The 20,137-nt window shown below is 40.3% G+C and overlaps 1 protein-coding gene and 1 long non-coding RNA gene across 2 annotated transcripts in view; one reads left to right on the top strand and one right to left on the bottom strand.

The window, feature by feature from the left end:
• LOC311028995 overlaps window positions 1-20,137 on the top strand; it is a 386,496-nt gene that overhangs the window by 205,389 nt on the left and 160,970 nt on the right. The window lies entirely within an intron of this gene.
• Window positions 1-20,137, bottom strand: part of LOC311028839 (uncharacterized protein) — a gene marked incomplete at its 5' end in the record, with an annotated part of 80,038 nt that overhangs the window by 29,750 nt on the left and 30,151 nt on the right. The window contains 16 exons of the mRNA XM_084033634.1: window positions 5,955-6,008; window positions 6,337-6,390; window positions 9,129-9,173; window positions 9,266-9,319; window positions 11,740-11,793; window positions 11,908-11,961; window positions 12,526-12,615; window positions 13,493-13,504; window positions 13,851-13,928; window positions 14,245-14,325; window positions 14,792-14,965; window positions 15,738-15,960; window positions 16,047-16,185; window positions 17,322-17,508; window positions 17,625-17,741; window positions 19,967-20,086. Coding sequence (XP_083889760.1) covers window positions 5,955-6,008; window positions 6,337-6,390; window positions 9,129-9,173; window positions 9,266-9,319; window positions 11,740-11,793; window positions 11,908-11,961; window positions 12,526-12,615; window positions 13,493-13,504; window positions 13,851-13,928; window positions 14,245-14,325; window positions 14,792-14,965; window positions 15,738-15,960; window positions 16,047-16,185; window positions 17,322-17,508; window positions 17,625-17,741; window positions 19,967-20,086 — 1,536 coding nt within the window. The remainder of the gene's footprint in view (window positions 1-5,954; window positions 6,009-6,336; window positions 6,391-9,128; window positions 9,174-9,265; window positions 9,320-11,739; window positions 11,794-11,907; window positions 11,962-12,525; window positions 12,616-13,492; window positions 13,505-13,850; window positions 13,929-14,244; window positions 14,326-14,791; window positions 14,966-15,737; window positions 15,961-16,046; window positions 16,186-17,321; window positions 17,509-17,624; window positions 17,742-19,966; window positions 20,087-20,137) is intronic.

Consider the following 20,137-nt stretch of genomic DNA (forward strand, 5'->3'; position numbering starts at 1 on the left):
TAAGTTCACTAATCTCAATACCACATCAGTATTACTTTTTCAAAACTATGACCCTGGGGGGCTCAGGCATCTGTACTTGTGGTGAACAACTGATGAATTGGAGGTCTAACAGCCTGCAGGCTGGACTAACTGCGCCTTCCATATGTATTTAGAAGGTCTCTGAACTAAATCACAAGCACATGGGGTTAAAAATAAACTCAGTGGTGTCTCTCTGTTTCCTACAGGTAACAGTTATACTTGTTGGAATAGTGGAGCTCAGCCTCCCCGGTTTAACCTTCATTCACAGCCATTCAAGTTGTAACGGTGTAAAAACTAGAGACTGTTAAGTTTCTGGGTTTAGGTCATCCAACATTTATTTAATCTAAATGGCTGTTTACTGTATTATTCTAATCATAGCCATTAAAATGTTTGCATTGATATCAATCACGTCTGCATCCGGCTACCAGTCTACGTAAGAGGCCCAGGCCGGGCAAGTTCAAGAGTCTCATTTCAGCGTACGCCGACTCACTCTCTTTTTACTTCCTGGAAAAGGAACACATGTTCCCTTGGCTGCATCCTATTGGCCACGAGTTCTCTGGTTGGCTCAGATTGGACTTTGTAACCACGAAGCGGTGAGATAAACAAGCTTGTATGAGATGCTGCTCAACGTTGGTTTACAATCCACAATTCAATGTAGAGAAGAATATACTGGTCGGAGAACACCTTCCCAACACGTCCCAGTATGAATATGAGGAAGACGTACTGGGAGAAGCTGGAAATCATTCATTTATGGCGACTGTTGAGTCGTATCAGTACGAGCCAAGAATACCCCGAGGTGTAACTTTCAGCCAATCACTGACCCTCTTTATACTTTGGTTACGCCCTCTGAGCTGTCAATCACAACAGAGCCAAAGGAGCTGAATGTTATCACGCCTGGAAAAGTAGTTCCTTACAAGAACTGAATATTGATTTTTACCATGCGGTTATTTTTAACTAATGTTGACAAACATTTTCAGCTACATTCTGTAACATTTATTGAATATAGACAAAACATAAACAAACAAACAAACAATCTCAAAAGTCAACTTTGGTAAACATGGTTAAATTAAGCTAAGTGGCCGATTTAGTAACACCCCTTCAAGCCTTCTAGAGTACATCTACGTTTAGGCCTCATTAACAGTCAATGGTGCTGTCATGGATGGGTGGACAGAAATGATTTACAGTCAATGGAAGACGTCTCTTTAGGCGAGACCACACTGGGAGCTCATTTGACTCCACAGATAACATCTGGAGGTTTTTTCTTTTACAACTTTACTTCACTGTGATTGGGTGTTCTCTCTCCCTGTCAGTTGTATGGGAACTGGCATAATGCTGCCTGGAAGACTAAATGCTGTTTCAAAGACAAATCCACCATGTGGTAACTGTAGAATGTAAGCTCCTTCGTGGGTCATTAAAATCCCTAAACTCTGAGAAACAATACTGAGGAACTCATGACCTCGGTGTCCTGACTCAACATCGGCTCAGTAGTGAAGAAAATCTAGGCTGACACTGAGGTCCCAGTATTCCCAGTATAAAATGTATAAGTGGTGGATTTCCAATAAGCTTAAAGATAACAGCATATTAAACACGTTGTCCAATACATCAAATAACACAGCTTGGTCAGAGTTTCAAAGCTTCAAACTATGACACTCTATGTTCCGCTCTCGGGCCACTTTATCACGTGTAAGGGATGGTGTGTCAATATTCACTCATTACATGCAGTCTTTTCAAAATAAACTTCTGTCTTCACAGGAAGTTAGGTTTAGGCAACAAACCCACCTGGTTGGGTTTAGGAAAAGAGTGAGGTTGATGCAAACTGCACTGTGTGTGTGAAGAGGCAAAATGTATGTAGGTCATTAATTTGATGTTTTCTAGTTTACTGTTTTTATTTTGTATGTAGAGCCATATATATTTTGCGGAGGTGAAAACATTAAAATGATTGCACAACAAAAAATATAAACTGCAAATATTTTTTATGTTATATAAATATTTAAAACATTTTTATGACTTCATTGATTTCTTTATCTTATTTTGTGCATTGTATTATTATTATTATTATTATTATTATTATTATTATTATTATTATTATTATTATTATTATTATCCATCCATCCATCCATTGTCTACCGCTTATCCTGTATTTAGGGTCACGGGGGGGCTGGAGCCGATCCCAGCTGTCATTGGGCGAAGGCAGGGACTATTATTATTATTATTATTATTATTATTATTATTATTATTATTATTATTATTATTATTTGGAATTCATTTTATGCCATTTGTTTCTAATATGATTTTTATTTTGTGGGTTATTTTCTATTTTAAATTAAATTAAATCTCGAAGACATGCATGCAGTTCCTGATTGTATGAAGGTTGGTAATGAAATTAACCACAATGCAAGGGGGCCTCAGCTAAAATCTTGCCACTGAAAGGCCAACGTTAATGCTACACTGTTTACAGAAAGTAAGCCAAGCAGCAAGAACAGTGGTGAGTACAAGCTCAATCAATACTGAGAGCAGTCAAAGAAATCCGTGTTCAGCCCTGAGCCAGATCACCACCAGACAACAGAACTCACGTTTGCAGCAGCTAATTGTTTAGCATGTTGCCCTTCGGTCAAGACATGTGATGATGAGTTTCTGCTCTCAGTCACATTTACTCACTCACTGTGACTTTAGAAAGACTAAAAATGGCTAACGTGCACCCAAAATACTTCACATGTTGACTTCAGTGATTCATAACTAGACATTTGGTCAAAGCAGGGGGAAGTTCGATTCTCAGGCCATTTACATTTTTTTCATACAAGGAAAAGAGAGTATAAATATATAGAAATGTCTCAGTGATTAAAATGTCTCATTCAACGTGATATGAAGTGTCTGCTGTGGATCTAAAACTAACTGGTATGCCTACAACAACACACTTGGACACATAAAGCCAGCATTCTTTAGTAAATATTATTTACAGTCACTTCATCTCACCCATGAAAGCCTTCATTCTGACAACAAATGTCTGCATTTAAACTCTGACCTTCCTACACAAGCGCAGGTTACAAGCTGGCCCTGTTAATCATTATGATGTTTAATGTTCCCTGACATTGCAGGAAGGAATTTTGTCTGCTGTTGTTCCCATGGCATCTATGATGCAACCCAGCTCAGATTAACAATAGATTGTTCTCGGAAGTTAAACATCTGGCAGTTTATCAAGTTTTATGAAGTCCAATGTAAGTTCTATGTGTTGAATCTGAACAAAATGCATTCATAAAGGAGTTAGCATTAGCAGCAGTAATCTGAACACCTAAACAAAGCTTTTTGCACTTGTAATAGTTTTGTTATTTTGAGGGCTGTTTGTGAAATAGTCGTGACTAATGTATGTCAAGAAGTATTGTTTGTGCCTGTACCACAATTTTTTTCTCTGTCAGTTGGAAAGACGCAACAAAACCAATTAAGTATAAGTTTATTGCCTAAACCATTGGTTTTGTAGTCTAAACATGATATTGCATTGGTTTTGTCCCCTCTCTCTCTCCATCTTTGACTCTCAGGTAGTCCTCTCTATAACGAAAGGCGAGAGGCCAAAATAAAACAAAAAAACAACCAATATAAGGTTTGGATAACAAAACCACTTGTTAAGTTTAAACAATAAAACCAACTTTAGGTTTAAACACCAAAACCACTTCATAAGGTTTTGACAACAAAATCAACGTTAGGTTAAGACAAAACAACAATGTTAGGTTTAGATAACATTTCCAATATTAGGGGATATTTGGGACACCCGGTGTCTAATACCGTTCTGATGGTTGCAAGTCCTGTGTTGTTGGACCTAACTACCTACCCTTCATTTGTGTTCATTGGCAGGATCGTTTTGTGTATTTGCCTCATTTGTGTCGCTTGTTTTTGACACATGAGAAATACATTTCTGTAGGAAGGAGGTATGCGTGGGTTGTTGGCTTAAATAAACACAGCACCCAGGAGACTATCGTTCGGGTTACAAGTGAAGTCAATGTAGACTTATTTATATTAAGTACTTAAATTGAGTTACATAACAAACATACTCATTGTAAGCCAAACCTCAATGTTTTTACCAAATTTAACCATTCAATTCACAATGTTGTCTATATGTTTAAAAGCGTGACTGTAAGAAAATGAGTTTCCCTTGAATCATAAATAACAATGCAGTTGTTACATTTTTAGGAGACAGAATTATCAGAATTATAAGTGTCTTTCAGCTCACTGTTTTGGTTTTCAAGACCCACAATGTATTTATATTGTTTTGGTTATCTAATTAATGCTGTTCCCAAGTAAGGTTCATACAATAAAACAGACGCTAAGCTTTGACAACAAAACCCACGTTGCCAACTAACCAACTTTATTGTTTTGGTTCACTTTATCTACTCAATGCGGTTCCCAGCAGCAGCAGGCAGCTGTTTTCACTGATATAAACTGATGAAGCTGAGGAGAAACCTGCTAAACACTAACTGCCCGGCAGCAAACAGATAAAGTCAGAGACTAGCTGGTGAACATGGTGAAGCATTTATCGGTTAAGAGCCAGATGTTTTTCTTAAGCATGAAAACAACATTGCTACGGCTATGTGCAGACATACACACCAGAGAGTCTACCGTAGCAGCTAGCTACAATTCAGAAACATCTCTATAGCCCAGGGGCCCTCAAGTGCTAATGAGGTGCCCCTGCCCAGCACGCTAGCAATAGCATAACATATTAGCATTATCGCTAGAAATTAGCATTAGCTATTAAGTCACCACTTGAGGGTTACACAGGCATCACCTTGTGTGATGTTTACTGATCATTAGAGGATGTACAGAGGACGACCCCCCCTCCAAAAAAAGGGTGAAAAAAGACAAGAGAAAAAAAGGAGCCATAAGATGCGGCTCACTTCAAAGATCCGTAATTCCCCATCATTACTGGTTATGGAAAATGAGCCTATAGAACTATACACCCGAATAGATGTGTCTCTCCTCCTGCACATGTTTCCACACATTTTCAGGCTGAAGGCCCTTCAGCCAAAGCTGTGTGGTTTACTATTTAAGGATTAAAGCAGGAAGTATTATAATATCCTGGCTCATTCTTGTGAACAGGGTTGTAGTTTCATTATTGTAAAAACAAAAGTCAATTTTGCAAAGTCATTCTGGAGAATTGGTTAGATGGGTAAACACTGGTTAGGATTTAGTTAAGAGTTCAGAGTTTGTCTTCTTCAAAACTAACTCAACAGCTGCCCTTACACATTTAACACACACCCCCACCCCCGGACATCCACATATGTGCACCAACTGTAAGCTGTTTCAGTTCCCTCCAGTCGATGTACAGCAGATTCTTACAGAAAAGTAGTTTATTATGATAACAGAACGAGTCCAAATTACTGACCAGGGTGTCCGCCAGTCAAACGCATAGAGCACTCAATGGAGTTCAAAGGAGACTCAAAATAGCATGGCACACTTATAGCCGGTGGGTGTGCTCACATGTTGTATGCATGTGCTCTTTCATTTAGCTACTTCCTCTTTTCAACTTACCACAAGGACCCAACCGATTTTACAGTGCGAATGTGTCTCCTGCAGTGTTACTTTTATTAACTGACAGAAGTGGAGATAGGTAACTTACAAGGCAAGGCCTTGTTCAGTCTGCCAGCACAAATGCCTTTTTCCTGCATATCCACATTTATTTTAGAACATCTGGACTGAAAACCCCCAATAAAACCATGTTTAGAAGTGGTTTGAAATGTGATTTGTAGTCTGATTTCTATGTATCTCAGGGTTAAATGTTTTTATTTAGGGTTATTTCCTTAGTCAATGGAGGGTCCTGTCAAATTTTATGATCTGGGGCTATATAAATAACATTTAATCAGAGTTCAAGGTGTGAAAGTGTGGCGCAGACTACATGCTATTCACAAAGCACTAAAGCTACAGAGGAGTGTAATGTCAAAGTGTAATACCTTTGGTCCTGGTGGCCCAACTACTCCGGTGCTGCCTGGTAATCCTGGCTCCCCCTGGTTGAATGATAAATACAATCTGAGAGACAAACTGGAACAGCAACAGCCAAATTCAACACAGTACAGTAATTATCTGTCCAACCTCAAACACTACATGTGAGACTGCATCGACTGCTGTGACACACAGACACACAGGGGAAACCTCCAGAATTAGGAAATACAGTTTAGTTATTATTTCCAATGCATCTGGTTTGATGTGTTTTGGTTGTTACATCTGACAAAAATGTTTTTCATGAACTGATACCTCAGATTTTGTGATGTCACATTCTATAACTGTCGGTTTGGTTTAATAGTTGTTGTAGACACTGTTAGAGCTGGATCTTACCGTTGGTCCAACTTCTCCTGGAGGTCCCGGCTCACCTCCCTCGCCAGGAAGACCCTGTAGAAAGAGAAATGTACTAATTATTTTGGAGTGACCTTTAATGTATTTTTTATACATTTATAAACACTTTTTTTTATCTAATCAGATGTTTTTTTTTCTTCCTTTTAATTCATCTGGGTTTCATTTACAACTATTGTGTAGGCATTAAAGGGCCCTGAACATTTGTCAAGTCAGAATCAAGTGTGAGAGGCTCACAAATTTGATCCACTTTATCGCAAACATTCAAATCAGCATTGTTATATTAAGAGTAATCAACCCAGGACTATGAGACCTGGTTTTATGATTCTGTATAGCATGCCAACCAGGGCTGACCTGAGAGATCTGCTCCTACTAAAGCTGTGTAAGTATGCTAGAATTAGAATTAGAATTAGTTTATTGAAAAGGGGACAGTGCAATTTCATAAAACACATGGTTACACATGGTTAAAAAAAGCCAGAATTAGCCAGAAGGCTAGTTTTCATCTGTAGTCCCCTGGCCATGATGTAAAAAAGGCAATAAAATTACAATTAAAATTACATGTACAAGATAATACAAAATACATATGCAAACACTTACTATACAATTAAGAAAAAATGCAATAACACATTATCATAACATCAAAACATCACAACAGGCTTATCTTTTAGTGTTGGCAGGTATAGGTGTTGATAAGCCACGTTTTCAATTTTTTTGTGAAGGCCTTGTATGTTGTGAGCAGTTTAACCTCCTCAGGTACTGAGTTCCACAGACTTGCACTTCTTACTGACCAGGCCGACTTACTGAAAGTGCTCCTACGCAAAGGAATATAACAGTCACCTCTGACAGAGCCTCGAGTGACACGCTCAAGGCTGTTTCTTTGGCTGATGAACTCTGCCAGAGGATCTGGAGCCAATTTATGCAGTACTTTATAGGTCAGTTTTAAGTCTGCAAATGTGTGAAGACTGTCCCAATTTAAAATACTGTATTTTTTTTAAATTGCACAGTGATGATAGTGCCTAGGTTTTTTATCCATAACTTTAATTGCTTGTTTGTACAAGATTTCCAATGGTTTTTTTTAACTCTGACCAGCCTGGGACCAGCTGGTTAGGCAATAGTTGAAGTGACTGAAAATCATCGAATGCAAGTACATTTTTGTGGCTTCAGTTGACATTTCATTTCGAATTGCACGAAAATTTGCGAGATTTAACTTGATTTTTTTACACAATTTGTCAATATGGGCTTTAAATGAAAGCTCTGAATCTATTATTATCCCAAGATATTTATATTGGCTGACAATTTGTATTTTTTCTCCATTAACATGTATGTCGGGGTCAGGGGATACTCGATTTGTTTTAGTGAAATACATGCCTACAGTTTTAGAAACGTTTAGCTGAAGACAGCACTCCTGCAACCAAGTTGTAACACAGGACATTGTTTTAATGAGTTTAGCGGCAACAGTGTCTTTGGTGTGACCATGAACAAAGAAAACCGTGTCGTCTGCATACATTAAGCATTCAGCCTCAGGACAAATAGTGGGCAAATCATTAATATAAAGACTAAATAGAAGGGGGCCTAATATTGACCCCTGAGGGACTCCGGAGGCTAGCCTAAGAGGGTCAGATCTGCAGTTGTTAACTGATACAGATTGTGTTCGATCACCTACAGTAAAAAGTTTCTTTGTACTAGTCTGATTACATTTAGACCCTGTTTAGACATAGGAAAACCTATATTTTCATGTGGTTTGGCCTTTCATGGACACAAAAATGGAGGCTTGATTACAGAAAACGCTCCAGCCAAGTGGCGATTTGTAAAAACGCAGTTTTCGTGTTTGAGTATGCACTGGGTGAAACAGAGTTTAAGGTTCCCAAACGTCACAGTATGTGACACAATATACTTAGCGCCATGTGTGCGTCCATGTTTACCCTTTTGAAAGGAACAGGAAGTCACTCGTGTCAGGATTCTGATTGACTTGGGGCCCGTTCCAGAAAGCAGGCTCAACCAACTCTGAACCTAACCCTAACCCTGAACTCTGAGTCAACCAAGTCTGAGATGGGCAACTCGCTTGAATTAGTTCAAACAACTCTGAGTTGTGCCTGCCGACTCTGCAAAGCCATCACCAATGGAGCTCCAATACTATGATTCACCATGGCAACACAAAAAGAAAGTGGCTTCAGCTGAAAATTAGAATATTGCACAAATACGTAGACTAAGGCATAATCATACTTCATATATTAAACAGTAAAAATATAAGTGGCTATTTCAAAGAAATGTCCTTTTTCAGAAAACTTTTTCGCAAATAATCTGAAGAGCTCTACAAAGAATCTGGATTATGTCTGTGATATGAAATGATGAAAATGTCGGAGAATATTGTTTATGTGATTGGAAGGAAAAACGGTGATTACGTTTTTTTTTTTTAAGATTTAATTTTTTTCAGAGTTGGTTCAGATTCTGGAAAAAGGTGGAGACATGTAGGAAGAAACTCAGGGTTTGTTGAAGCAAACCTGCCAGCGATCAGGTTAGGTTCACAGAGTCATTTATTATGGTAACTGACCTAAAGGTTGAGTTTGTTAACCCTCTTTCTGAGGGTTAACAAACTCCTCTCGTTACACTGCCGCCTATAGGTTTGGCATGGTTATGATGGTGCTCAACGGCGTATTTATGCGGGGTCATGTAAATGAAAACTTTTTGGAAATTGATCTGGTGTGTACGATGTTATGGAAAACGGAGGGGGGGGGGGGGGGGGTATTTGTTTCTGCATAGGGAGGAAGGAGTCTCACATTCGGTCCTGGTTCTCCTGATAGGCCTGGTTCCCCTCTCTCTCCCTGGGCAGGATCAGAAGAATCAGGTACTGTATGTTCTGGTAGCAGATTAATAAAGCCACAACATGGATACCATTGCTTCTTTTAAAACTCACCCTACTGCCTTGTAGACCGGGCTCCCCTCTTTGTCCTGGTAGGCCATCCTCTCCCTGTTCAGCCAAAGGAAGACAGTAGGTAGGATCATGCCCCTGACTGAGCATCATATTGTTAGAGGTGGAATGAAAGTCATCAGAGGAAGTTCTCTGTTGTTCGTCGTATTCAATGAATGGTTGCTCTGAGTCGCTGAACTTCTCGGAGTCTCCAAGTGTTGTCTTGGAAGGGGTAACTGCTGGGGGGCCTTATAGTGCTGAAAACTGAATGCTCAGTTTCGAGCCATCTCAAAGTGAGAGCTGGGTCCTTGGCACAAAGTCAACTAATATTTCCAGTGGGTGTTCCCCTATGCCATGGTCGCAGTGGCGGCTCCAGAGATTTTCTGTTGCAGGTGCTATGGGGATGCTCAACACTTAAGAGAAGGTGCTTTGAATTTCGGGGCATTTCCTTATGGCGGTCACATCGGACCACCCTTGGTATATATAGCTACACACGCGTACACGCCCGCATTAACTATACTCGTTCTGCGACTATAAGCATATATGTAAAAGTATTCAACACAAGGGCTATAGATACAACATACGTGACATCAAGGACAAAATTTTGATTTCAGAGGTGGGGGAGACACAAGTATTTTTAATAAAACTTTCTAGTAGTTCTTCTAGTTTTCTATTGCTACTTTTAAGTCTGCTGTTCCCTTTTTTGGTTTGACTGGTTGTAAATCATGTAGCAAAACATTATCACCCAATTCTAATCCAATAGTAATAATAACAACAAAAATAATAATACATTTTATTTATCAGATTATTGAGAGCTTTGTAAATGATGAGGAGGATCTTGAAGTGGATATGCTGCTTTATTGGGAGCCAGTGAAGGTGTTGCAGGATGGGTGTAACGCATTTCTTTGAGTAAGTTACACTTTGACTTCTAAAGAAGTCTCTTATTTCTTTATGTCTTTTTTTAGACATCCTGGCTGCGTCTAATGGCCAAACACACATATGCACGCACGCGCACATACGCACATACGCACATACGCACATGGACACTGATTCAAACGTAAATGTAAATGAAACCTCTGATATTACAATCCTTCTAGCTGACGTGAACCAGGCAGTTTACAGTAGCGGACTCCTGTAGGACTCCTAACCGCAGACTAGTAGACCAGTCGGTGTGCAAGCAAGATGGAGTGACAGCGGGGACGGCCAATCACAGAAGAAACGGCAGAGCCAATCGAGGAGCTTGTGGGCGGTCTAAACTAAGGGAAACAGGCTTCAGCTTGAGCGGCCGTTTTCCGCTTGGTCCTAGTGCTTGACGCGTCTCTGTTTACTATAGCGTAACATTGTTTTTGGACCGTAAAAAATGCAGGGGACCAAAACGGCCTTTTGACATGTCCCCTGTGTCCCCCCCCCCCCCCCCCCCCCCCCCCCCCAAATTACATCCGTGCATGACATTAATATATAAATGTAAAAAAATTACAGACATTTCTTGGGGGTGCTGGGCGGGTGCTATGGCTATTATAGGGGGAGCTACAGCACCACCTAGCTCCTCCCTGGCGCCGCCACTGCATGGTGGTACTTTGTCACTGATTCTGTTTGGGATTTTCTTGGACTCAAACCCAATCCATTCAATCATCACTAAGAGTAGCTACAGATACAGGTTCTGAAGTGAAGTTACCATTAGCCACATCCTCAGCATGCAAGACATCAAGCTGTATGTTAGGAATGAGTGTGACATCCACTCACTGGTCCACATCACCAGGATCTACAGCAACGACACTGGGATGTCATTCGGGCTAGATAAGTCGGATGATATCCAAGAGAGGCAACATGATCACAACTGAAGGGGCTGAATAACCAGAAGGCCACGTAGAAGATGTTGAGGACAGGTGCAGGGTGCGCAAAGATGCCCCTGAGACATTCCAGCACATAACAGCAAGGTGTAACAGCAGGCAGGTATGGTGTACATGGAGCACTATAAACAATTGGCTCAGTATGGGCTGGAAGTTGCAAAGTCAAAATAGAAGACACCCCCAAAGGTGGTTGGGAATGACCAAGCTAAGATCCTGTGGGACTTCCAGATCCAGACTGATAAGTTGGTGATGGACAACTACCCAGACATCGTGATGGTTGACAAACAGCAAATAAAAGCAGTAGTGATAGACGTACAAGCAACAGCAACATCAAGAGAAACCAACATGAGAATCTTGAAAAATGGCAAAGGGTTGAAAGAGGAGCTAGAATAGATGTGGAAAGTCAAAGCAACAGAGGTACCCATGGTGAGCGGAGCACTTGGGGTTGTAACAAGGACAGTGGCTCCTGCAGATTCCAGGAACAACATCTGAGATCTCTGTCCAGAATTGCCAAGTTCTAGGAACAATTAATATACTGCGCAGAACCCTCAGACCCAATAATAGTAATGGAGTGCAGCAAAATCCAAGGAATTCTGACTTGCACTTGTATATAATGCAACCATGTTTTACCTGGATCCCTGGTAACCCAGGAGGGCCAGATTCTCCAGGCTTCCCATCTTTACCCTAGGGAGAGAAACAATATAAACTGTTTCTAACATGTGCATACAACATGTATCCTAAAGTTGCACTGTATAACAGTATGAGGTGGTGAAAAGAAAACAAAGGACTAGCACTTACAGGCTTACCATCAGGTCCTGGTAGTCCTTCCCTCCCTTTCTCCCCTCGGAAACCCTGTAGCATTACAACGCACCATCATGACACAGAAACATAGTCTTTTCACATGTGCATTGAACACAAGGATAGTCCTTCAGGCTGGTCTGTTGGGCTAGCAAACATTTTGGTCTAGGCAAAAATTATTTGAACTATTGGATGCATTGCAATGATGGTATGTCATAATGACTTTGGTGATTCCCTGACTTATTCTTTATTTGTTGGGATTACCATGAAATTCTCAAGAATTGTACTGTATTAATGTCAGCAATTAATTCATTAAATCATTTAGCTCAAAGCACTTTCTTGCTTAGACTTGTGCTTATACAGTAGACTGGAGCTACTGATTACTGAATATAGGATATGCTAAAAAGCACAAGCTTTTTTATTTTAAGCCAAACAAAGCCATGCTATCTGACCAAAGACTTGTTTTCATTGCTGCTATTTGCATTCCTTCTGATGCAAATTCCAAAAATGCACTAGAGGCATCAACTACTATTTTAGAGGGGTAGGAGACAAATCACGTATTAAATCTCCTAAGTCTGAAAGAATTCAACAATGACTGCGGACTGGTGTGTGCATTACCATAGGGCCGGGCAGGCCACGCTGCCCCTGTGGGCCGACTACACAGTTGCAGTCTTCTTCTTCCACTGTGGCTGTTCGATTCAGAGGACACTGAAACACAAACAATCACTCAAAGTTTCCTTATTGGGTAGATAAAACACATTAATATAGGAGATGCCAAACAGTTTCAGCTTTAGGTATTTAAAAACATTATTTTTGTATTGAGGTTGTGAAAAATAAGACTTTTTTTTCTGAAAGGTCAAACTTCAGTCCCACAAAAAAACGTCTTAGCATGAATTATTAGTGAGTGATTTCCACTATATAAAATCAAATTAGGTTTGGTATCATTACCTTTGCTAAGATGGTATATAAGGGGCCATTGTAGGTTTAAAACAATAGAAACTGGTGGATACTATTCTGAGAAAATAAGTGGATAAATTAAATATTCTCTGAGATTAAAGTGGCATATTTACATTCTTTTGCAAATGAACCACATTGCTTCACTTTGCAAGGTTAGATTCACTTATTATATTATATTACATTCATATGTATTCATGTTCACAAAAGAGGACAGAAACAACATGAAGTAAAACACCTATATATTTCTTTCAGGACCTTTACTTTTCTAAGAGATCTTTTTTCAAAATAAAACGCACATTAGTTCTAATATGAGGTAGGACGTTAAGCACATAGGTCCTACTTACCATACCTACTTCAACACTTTGGGAGCAGCAAAAATCCCCAAAAATTCCAAATTTTGTATCTCTTATTATTTTTTTCTTACAAATTTACCACTTAAATCTCAGAGAACATTGATGGGTTTTCCCCCCTATTTTTCCCCCACTGAATCTACCCCCACTCTCCCTAGTCTTGTTTCACCTACAATGGCCCTAATATGCCATCTGACCATTGCACTGCATCAGTAAATAAGCAGCTTTTAAGCAGTACTGATAAAATGTTTAAAGAAGAGGTTAAAATCCGCACTTACCCTTTCATCATCCTGTGTAAGAGAAAGAAGACAAGGGTAAAAATAATGGTTATCATCAATATGGCTTCATTCTTGCACCATATACACACATAAAAACTGTGACGTTTGCAGTGGAGATTACCAACACATTCCCAGTCCAAACTCTTCAAATACCAACGGTCGATTAGTGACCCAAAGCTACCCCTCTTAGGGATGATGTGTCAGTTTCCACTCATTACATACAGAGTGTTTTTCAAAATAAACTTCTGTCTTCACAGGAAGTTAGGTTTAGGCAGCAAAATCACTCAAATAGGTTGAGGAAAATATTTGTTGAGTTGGGAGTGAGACAGGGTGGTAGAGGCGACAGTGAAGATCTTACCACAGAGTAAATCTCACAGGCTGTTTCTCGCTCACTTTGATGAGGATCACAGTACAGACGCAGCTTCTGAACCTCCACCTGAAAAGACAATGACAAATGAAAATATGGTGAAGAAAATTGGAAAATGTTGTTTGGGGAAAAATTATGGAGTAATTAGGTGTGTCCAGGACAGCTACAAATATCTTTGGAACCCGCAATCCAATGGAAATCATGAAGAGGCTGCAAGAAAGTCAACCACAGAGTAAGGCAAGTCCTGAAAAGTCAGCTAAATGGAAAGAAGAAGATCAGCGCCATCAGCACATATGCACTACCGGTCATCAGATACCCTGCTGGTATAATAACCTGGTCAAAGGAAGAGACAGAAGCCACTGATCAAGACAAGAAAGCTCCTCACCATGCATGGAGGCATAGGCGTAGAACTGCGTATGGACCGTATGGACCGTATGGACGTGTCCATACCAATCTCAAACGATGGCTGAAATGTCCACACCAATATTAAGGTGGAAGGGAAAAAAATGAGTGGCGGACAAAGGGTTAAATTGTGACAGGTCTGTTTTCTGATTGGCTTAGCTGCCTGCAGCCTGTCCAAGTTGTTTCGCTTGCAGGCTTTGCCAGTGCAAAGCTAATGAATGCAAAACATTGTTTCCAACCGTTTTCTCACTCATAATCTACAGAAGTGTGAGGAAAGTTTCTCAAACAAAAAAATCAAATAAAATTTTTCATGCGTGATGGCCACTGCCTCTGGCGACTTTTGTGCTGGCGGAGGTTCTTGCTCCCACAATTCAATGTATAATTTAAATCACGGGTAAGACTCCTATGAATAATCAAGACAGAAAATTCCTTCCTATCAAAATGGTGTATGGGCCCATATTTTTATTGATGTTTCTTTGTGTTAATGAAAAAAAATGTATGTTCTCCTTGGTTTAAGTGTTAATACTCACAGGTACAGTGATGTCTGCTCCTTGCCTCTTGGCCACCTGTGTCTCCCCATTGATGTAAATGGGCTCTACTGGTTCTAGCATTATTTCCTGGATCGGCTGACCATCGAGGAAACCGGTGACATGGTGTGGTCTCACCAGGACTTTGAGCTGATGCCAATTTCCATCATAAAGAGCCTGAGGGAAGGCACAAACATGAATTTCATAAATACCTTTGATTTTCAAGGTTAATATAAAGATACGTTTTCTGTTTATTTATAAGACAGAAACAAGCAAAGGTGGATGAGAAAACAAATATTAATGTCAACCCTTCTTTCACAGCCTTACATTTCTAATTATGGAAGACAGTACAGAGAAAGTAAGGGTAAGACTCCATAATAGTAATAGTGAGATGGATCCATCCCAACCATGTTGCCGTAGACTAAAAACCTATCTATTAACCAATACAAGTAAGTAACTGACTGACTGACTGGCCGATCACGTTGCACCATTGGTCAGTCGAGTGACGTAGACCTACGATGTCACCAAGGAGCGTTGCTCATGAAGCTACCGCACCTGTGACCTTCGCCACAGTATGATGAACAGGTTGTAACGCAGCGGTACTCCTAACGCAACAATAACAAACACAGGAAGGAAATATGATGATATGAAAAATACTAGCAGATGCCCCAGTCCTAAATATTGTTAGCCAGATGAACATTCTGGGTCCTTAACTGTGCAACTGAATTGTCAATGGGTGAGCTATTCATGGGGCATACGTGTGTTTAATGTCTATATATGTATATTTTGGCACATTTACCAGCCATTTACTACATCTAAATTTGATCGACCAGCTGACAGAGCTTTTTCACCCAGGGACTAACTGGGTAAACAGACAGTACCTGGAAATGAAAGTCCAGCCAAAATCTATTCTGATCTGGCATGCACAAACACAAAACCTAATACCAACCTGAAAGCCTGCTTTAAAGGTGACTCTCTGTTCCGTTTCCATTCTACCAGTGGTGGTGAAGATGATAGTTTTGTCCTTTCCACTTAGTGTCACTGCAGCCTGGATGTCTTTATCCTTCGACAGCACCCTCCAGAGGTCAAAGGTCAGCTTGCTAGAAGACCCCTTGAGACGCAGGGTGGCTACGAACACATAGGCTGGAGGGAGGCCCTCTGGGAAAATATCCCTATGGATGAAGTCAGATTACTAAAGTTAAACAAAAAAGTGATATTTTGTTAGTACCTCGATTACACTATTTAGATAAAACTCAACCTGGTATTCTCAGTGATGTCAGTGGAAGCAGTGAGAGCGTAGGCTGCCTCAGACACCAGAGAGCCATGGATCTTCTGGGCCTTCTTCTGAATGTTCATGCCCAGCAGCAGCTCAAAGCCTTTCTCATCACGAGATGCAACTGGGATTCGTGTTGGACACACAGACTCTAGAAAGAAAAGGGTCAATTTTTCAGACAGCCATGCTAACCTCTAGATACACACAAAAAAATCATCATATACATTACATCATTGGGTCAACTGTGTTATTTGGTGGTCAACACAATTGAATGTATTTTTGTTGAATTTTAAATAAGCAGTAATACTATAAAATCTGTCCAATGTTTCCAGGTTCAATATAAGTGCAGCCTCATCTTAAGAAGCCAGTTGAAGAGGATCTAGAGTGCACTGGAAAGGGCTAACATAGACGGAGCTATGATAAATGTCAGGAATTACACCTTTCCTCCTTCCACTGTCACAATGTCTGCAGTAACACTCTGCTCTTCAATTAAGTCTGGCTTGCCATTTTCAGTGATAAATGAGAGCTGGTTAGCTCACAAGGTATGTGATATAGTCAGTGAAAATATTTGACAAGGTTTAGTAACTTTTGGGATGAGGAAAGGAAAAATAAGAGCCAATTCTGATTTCCAAAATGAAACGGTCTGGTTCTGATGGCATCGGATTGAAATAGAGCCAGAGATGTTGGAGTGATGATGGAGGCTTCATGATATATGAGACAGTGGTGATCCGCTCACAGTTGCCATGTTGATTAAAATCCAAACGTGACCGGCCCACAATGAATCTTGCGATAAGTTCGGCCGTGAAGGATCCATCAGTTGGAGCCTCTGAACCCAGGAAAACAAGACCGCATTTCTGGCCTGCATTTCTGGCCTGCATTTGAAGAAGTCTTTGAAATGGGACAGCCATGTCACAGCTGATGTGACACATTTGGTCTCCAAATAAAGCCCCAAAGAATGCTGCCGCTGGATTGGGACAGCTCAGAGAGGTGGGAAGTGGGGGGAACTATCATGGCTCCTGGTTCCAGAAGCAACATCCAATTAATTTATAATTAAACTTGCTGCTATAACATAAACCTATATGATTGATACATTATGCGAGAGTCTTGTGTTTCTATGTCAAATAACATGAAGGTTACTTTTTCAAGTAAAGATTTGAAATGGAAATACCGTAAACACTATTGGTACTTCCACACCACAGCCAGGAGATTTGAGAAAATGCCTGATAAACATGTCATGTCAGATAAACTTGCTATCCCAACCTTCACACAGCTTTTGCTCCATAGAACCTCGGATGCGGTCGATGGTAGTGTAATCTTCAGCGTACAGGACGTATGCAGATGATGGTCTGTTGGCGATGGATACCAGCTCCGAGGTGGTGATCTCACTGCCAACTCCAACAGCAAACACCGTGATGCCCTGAGCTCGTGCCTCCACACTGGCATCCACCTAAAGAGACATAGGCTGTGGTGAGAATGAGTGGCGCATGTTTAAGAGGCTTTCCATTCAGACCCTTGACAGAAGATTAATGATACAAGACACAAACACAGCAAAGGGACATTTACCACATCATCCTGAGATTTGCCATCAGTAACCACCACAGCGATGCGGTTCTTGACCTGGCTGGCTCTTTGGGAGGAGGTGAAAACATGGTTCACAGCAAACTGAATCGCCCTGCCAGTCTGCAAGACAGTCAGATCACATCAGAGTTTACATCATCGCATTACATCAGTTAAAATATATATATACTTTATCTTATCTTTACATTTTTAAAAACTAAATCCTATAAATCTGTGCTTGTGGTTTTGTTATGTGGTCATGTTGCTGCAGATGCACCCGCCAATAATAAGAATAAATAATGGAATAATGTTTCATAATAATTTGAATGAATAAGAAATAGATGATTGTTTCATCCATAAAGCCTAAAGAATTTAAAAATATTTACTATAACTTTAACTTTAACTAAAAACATTGAATACATTGTTGTTGTTTTTAAACTTATTTCAACAGTATGTTTCTAATATGATTTAATCATTAAATGAATTCTAAAATGACACTTCCCTTAGTAAAGAGCAGGAGCCCTATTTAACAATGACCAGGCAAGCAGAATTCCAACAGTTCAGAACAGTTATATATTCATGAATGATTGCAGGGCTCTCAAGTTTTTCACTGAGTTCAGAGTGAGATTTTGGCTGAAGGTACGTGTCCACAGGCAGCGTTATTTCCACGCTTCCCATTCATTGTCTATGTAAGAAGCCATGCAATGTCGCGGCGAGTTTTGAGAGACGGCGCCGCCTCCCACAAGCTCTTGAAAATCTTTTAAACTGACCGTTGTCGATCTAAAATAAAGACAGATTCAGCAACTGCATAGCTTATTTCTTGCATAAAATGTTTTCAGAAACACATTTCGGTGAACTATTTTCGTAAAATAAGAGAACATTTTTTTTAATTATCCCGGTAAATTGCCTGTGTGAGAAATACTAGAGTGTGAACAGGTTGAAATGCGTGTCTCACGCCCAATGCATGAGACTTGAGAGCAAGTGGCTGTCATGATAAGAGCCGTTCAAATTCTCTAAATGCAAAGGAGCGGAGCTCCAATGCTTCCTTTCAGAGCTCCTTTAGCATAGGACGCAACAGACCTTCCTATGCGAAAGGAAAGGAGATCACGCCGACCCACAATTCTTTGCAAGAGCAACATTTAAAGTGCCGCACACCTCGGCCATTCATGAAAACAAACGATATGTGTATTTGCATATTTAACAGTTACTTTCATGCAGACATATAGTAATTGGAATAGTGTTGATACATGTGTGTGGACAGTGATAATAATTTAATGGTATTTTTATTTATTTCAATCATATTACAAATGTTTGACAAAAAGTAAACTAAAACCACAAATGAAATGTAAATGTAAAACAGAAAAGAGGAGCTGCTGGACCTGAAGCCGGTCAGTGAACAAGCTGTTTATAAAACCAACAACATGGGAGAAGTGGACGACGTAGTTTTGTAGTCCATTATTGTAGTTTTATCCAGCGCAGACGCACGTCAGTCGCCGGTGCCGATCATCAGCTGTCAATCATCATCAGCAGCGTTATAATGACGTAGCTCAGTGAAAGTCCGGTCGGATTCTCTGAGCACCGCGGCCGTCTTTTCCTACATCCTTTTGAGTTCTCCTATCGCCTTTCCTTAACCCCGTGACGTTTTCCCCAGAGGTCAAGGAATAGGAGTTAGGACTTTATTTTTTAATCTATTCGACTGCACCCAGTAGGCTTGTTCAGGATGGTCTTGGCTTGACTTGACTTGACTTATCACGCCGACGAGAGCTGCAGGTGTCTGAGGGGGCGGGCTCTAAGAGACTGTGTAGCCAAATGCTGTCAAGTCAGACAACAAAGTCAACGTGATTATGGTCCTCAAGCGATAGAACACAGCAGCAAACCAAAGAGGATGTGTTTTATATAAATATATATATATGTATACAGACACACGCAAGGCAACATGTGGAAGGCATTCTTTTTTTTTCAGTATATTTGTATTATCATTCTATGTTTGTATTAACCAGACCTCACATCATATAAATAGGCCTACTCACAGCACAATGCACAGAACTTAAGATCAAGCCATGAGATCAAAGTGACCAAAATAAGAAGGCAAATCATTTCACCACAAGGTACACTTGTGCACACACAATGTGCAAACTATGCAACAGCATAGTTTTGTTCTTGCATCAAATGTTTTCAGAAACACATTTCGGTGAACTATTGTTTTTTTATTATCCCAGTAATTTGTCTGCTGAGAAATACTAGATGTGGCGTGTGAGCTTGTGAACAGGTTGAAATGCATGTGTCTCACGCCCAATGCGTGAGACTTGAGAGTCCTGTGATTATGAAGAGAAAACATGCTGTCCTGCCTGTGTGTTTCCTCCCAGGTAGTCGATGCTCTGTATGGCCTGGATGAGATCCGCTACACCCTGGTGTTTCCCCAGAGGAATCTCCAGACGAGGGGTGTCGCTGTACTGGATCACAGCCGCCTACAACAGATGAACAAAAAAAACTTCTGTAGGTGTAGATATACTGAAGCT

Source organism: Eutrigla gurnardus (assembly GCF_963514095.1).
Source record: "Eutrigla gurnardus genome assembly, chromosome: 18".
Classification (NCBI taxonomy): Eukaryota; Metazoa; Chordata; class Actinopteri; order Perciformes; family Triglidae; genus Eutrigla; species Eutrigla gurnardus.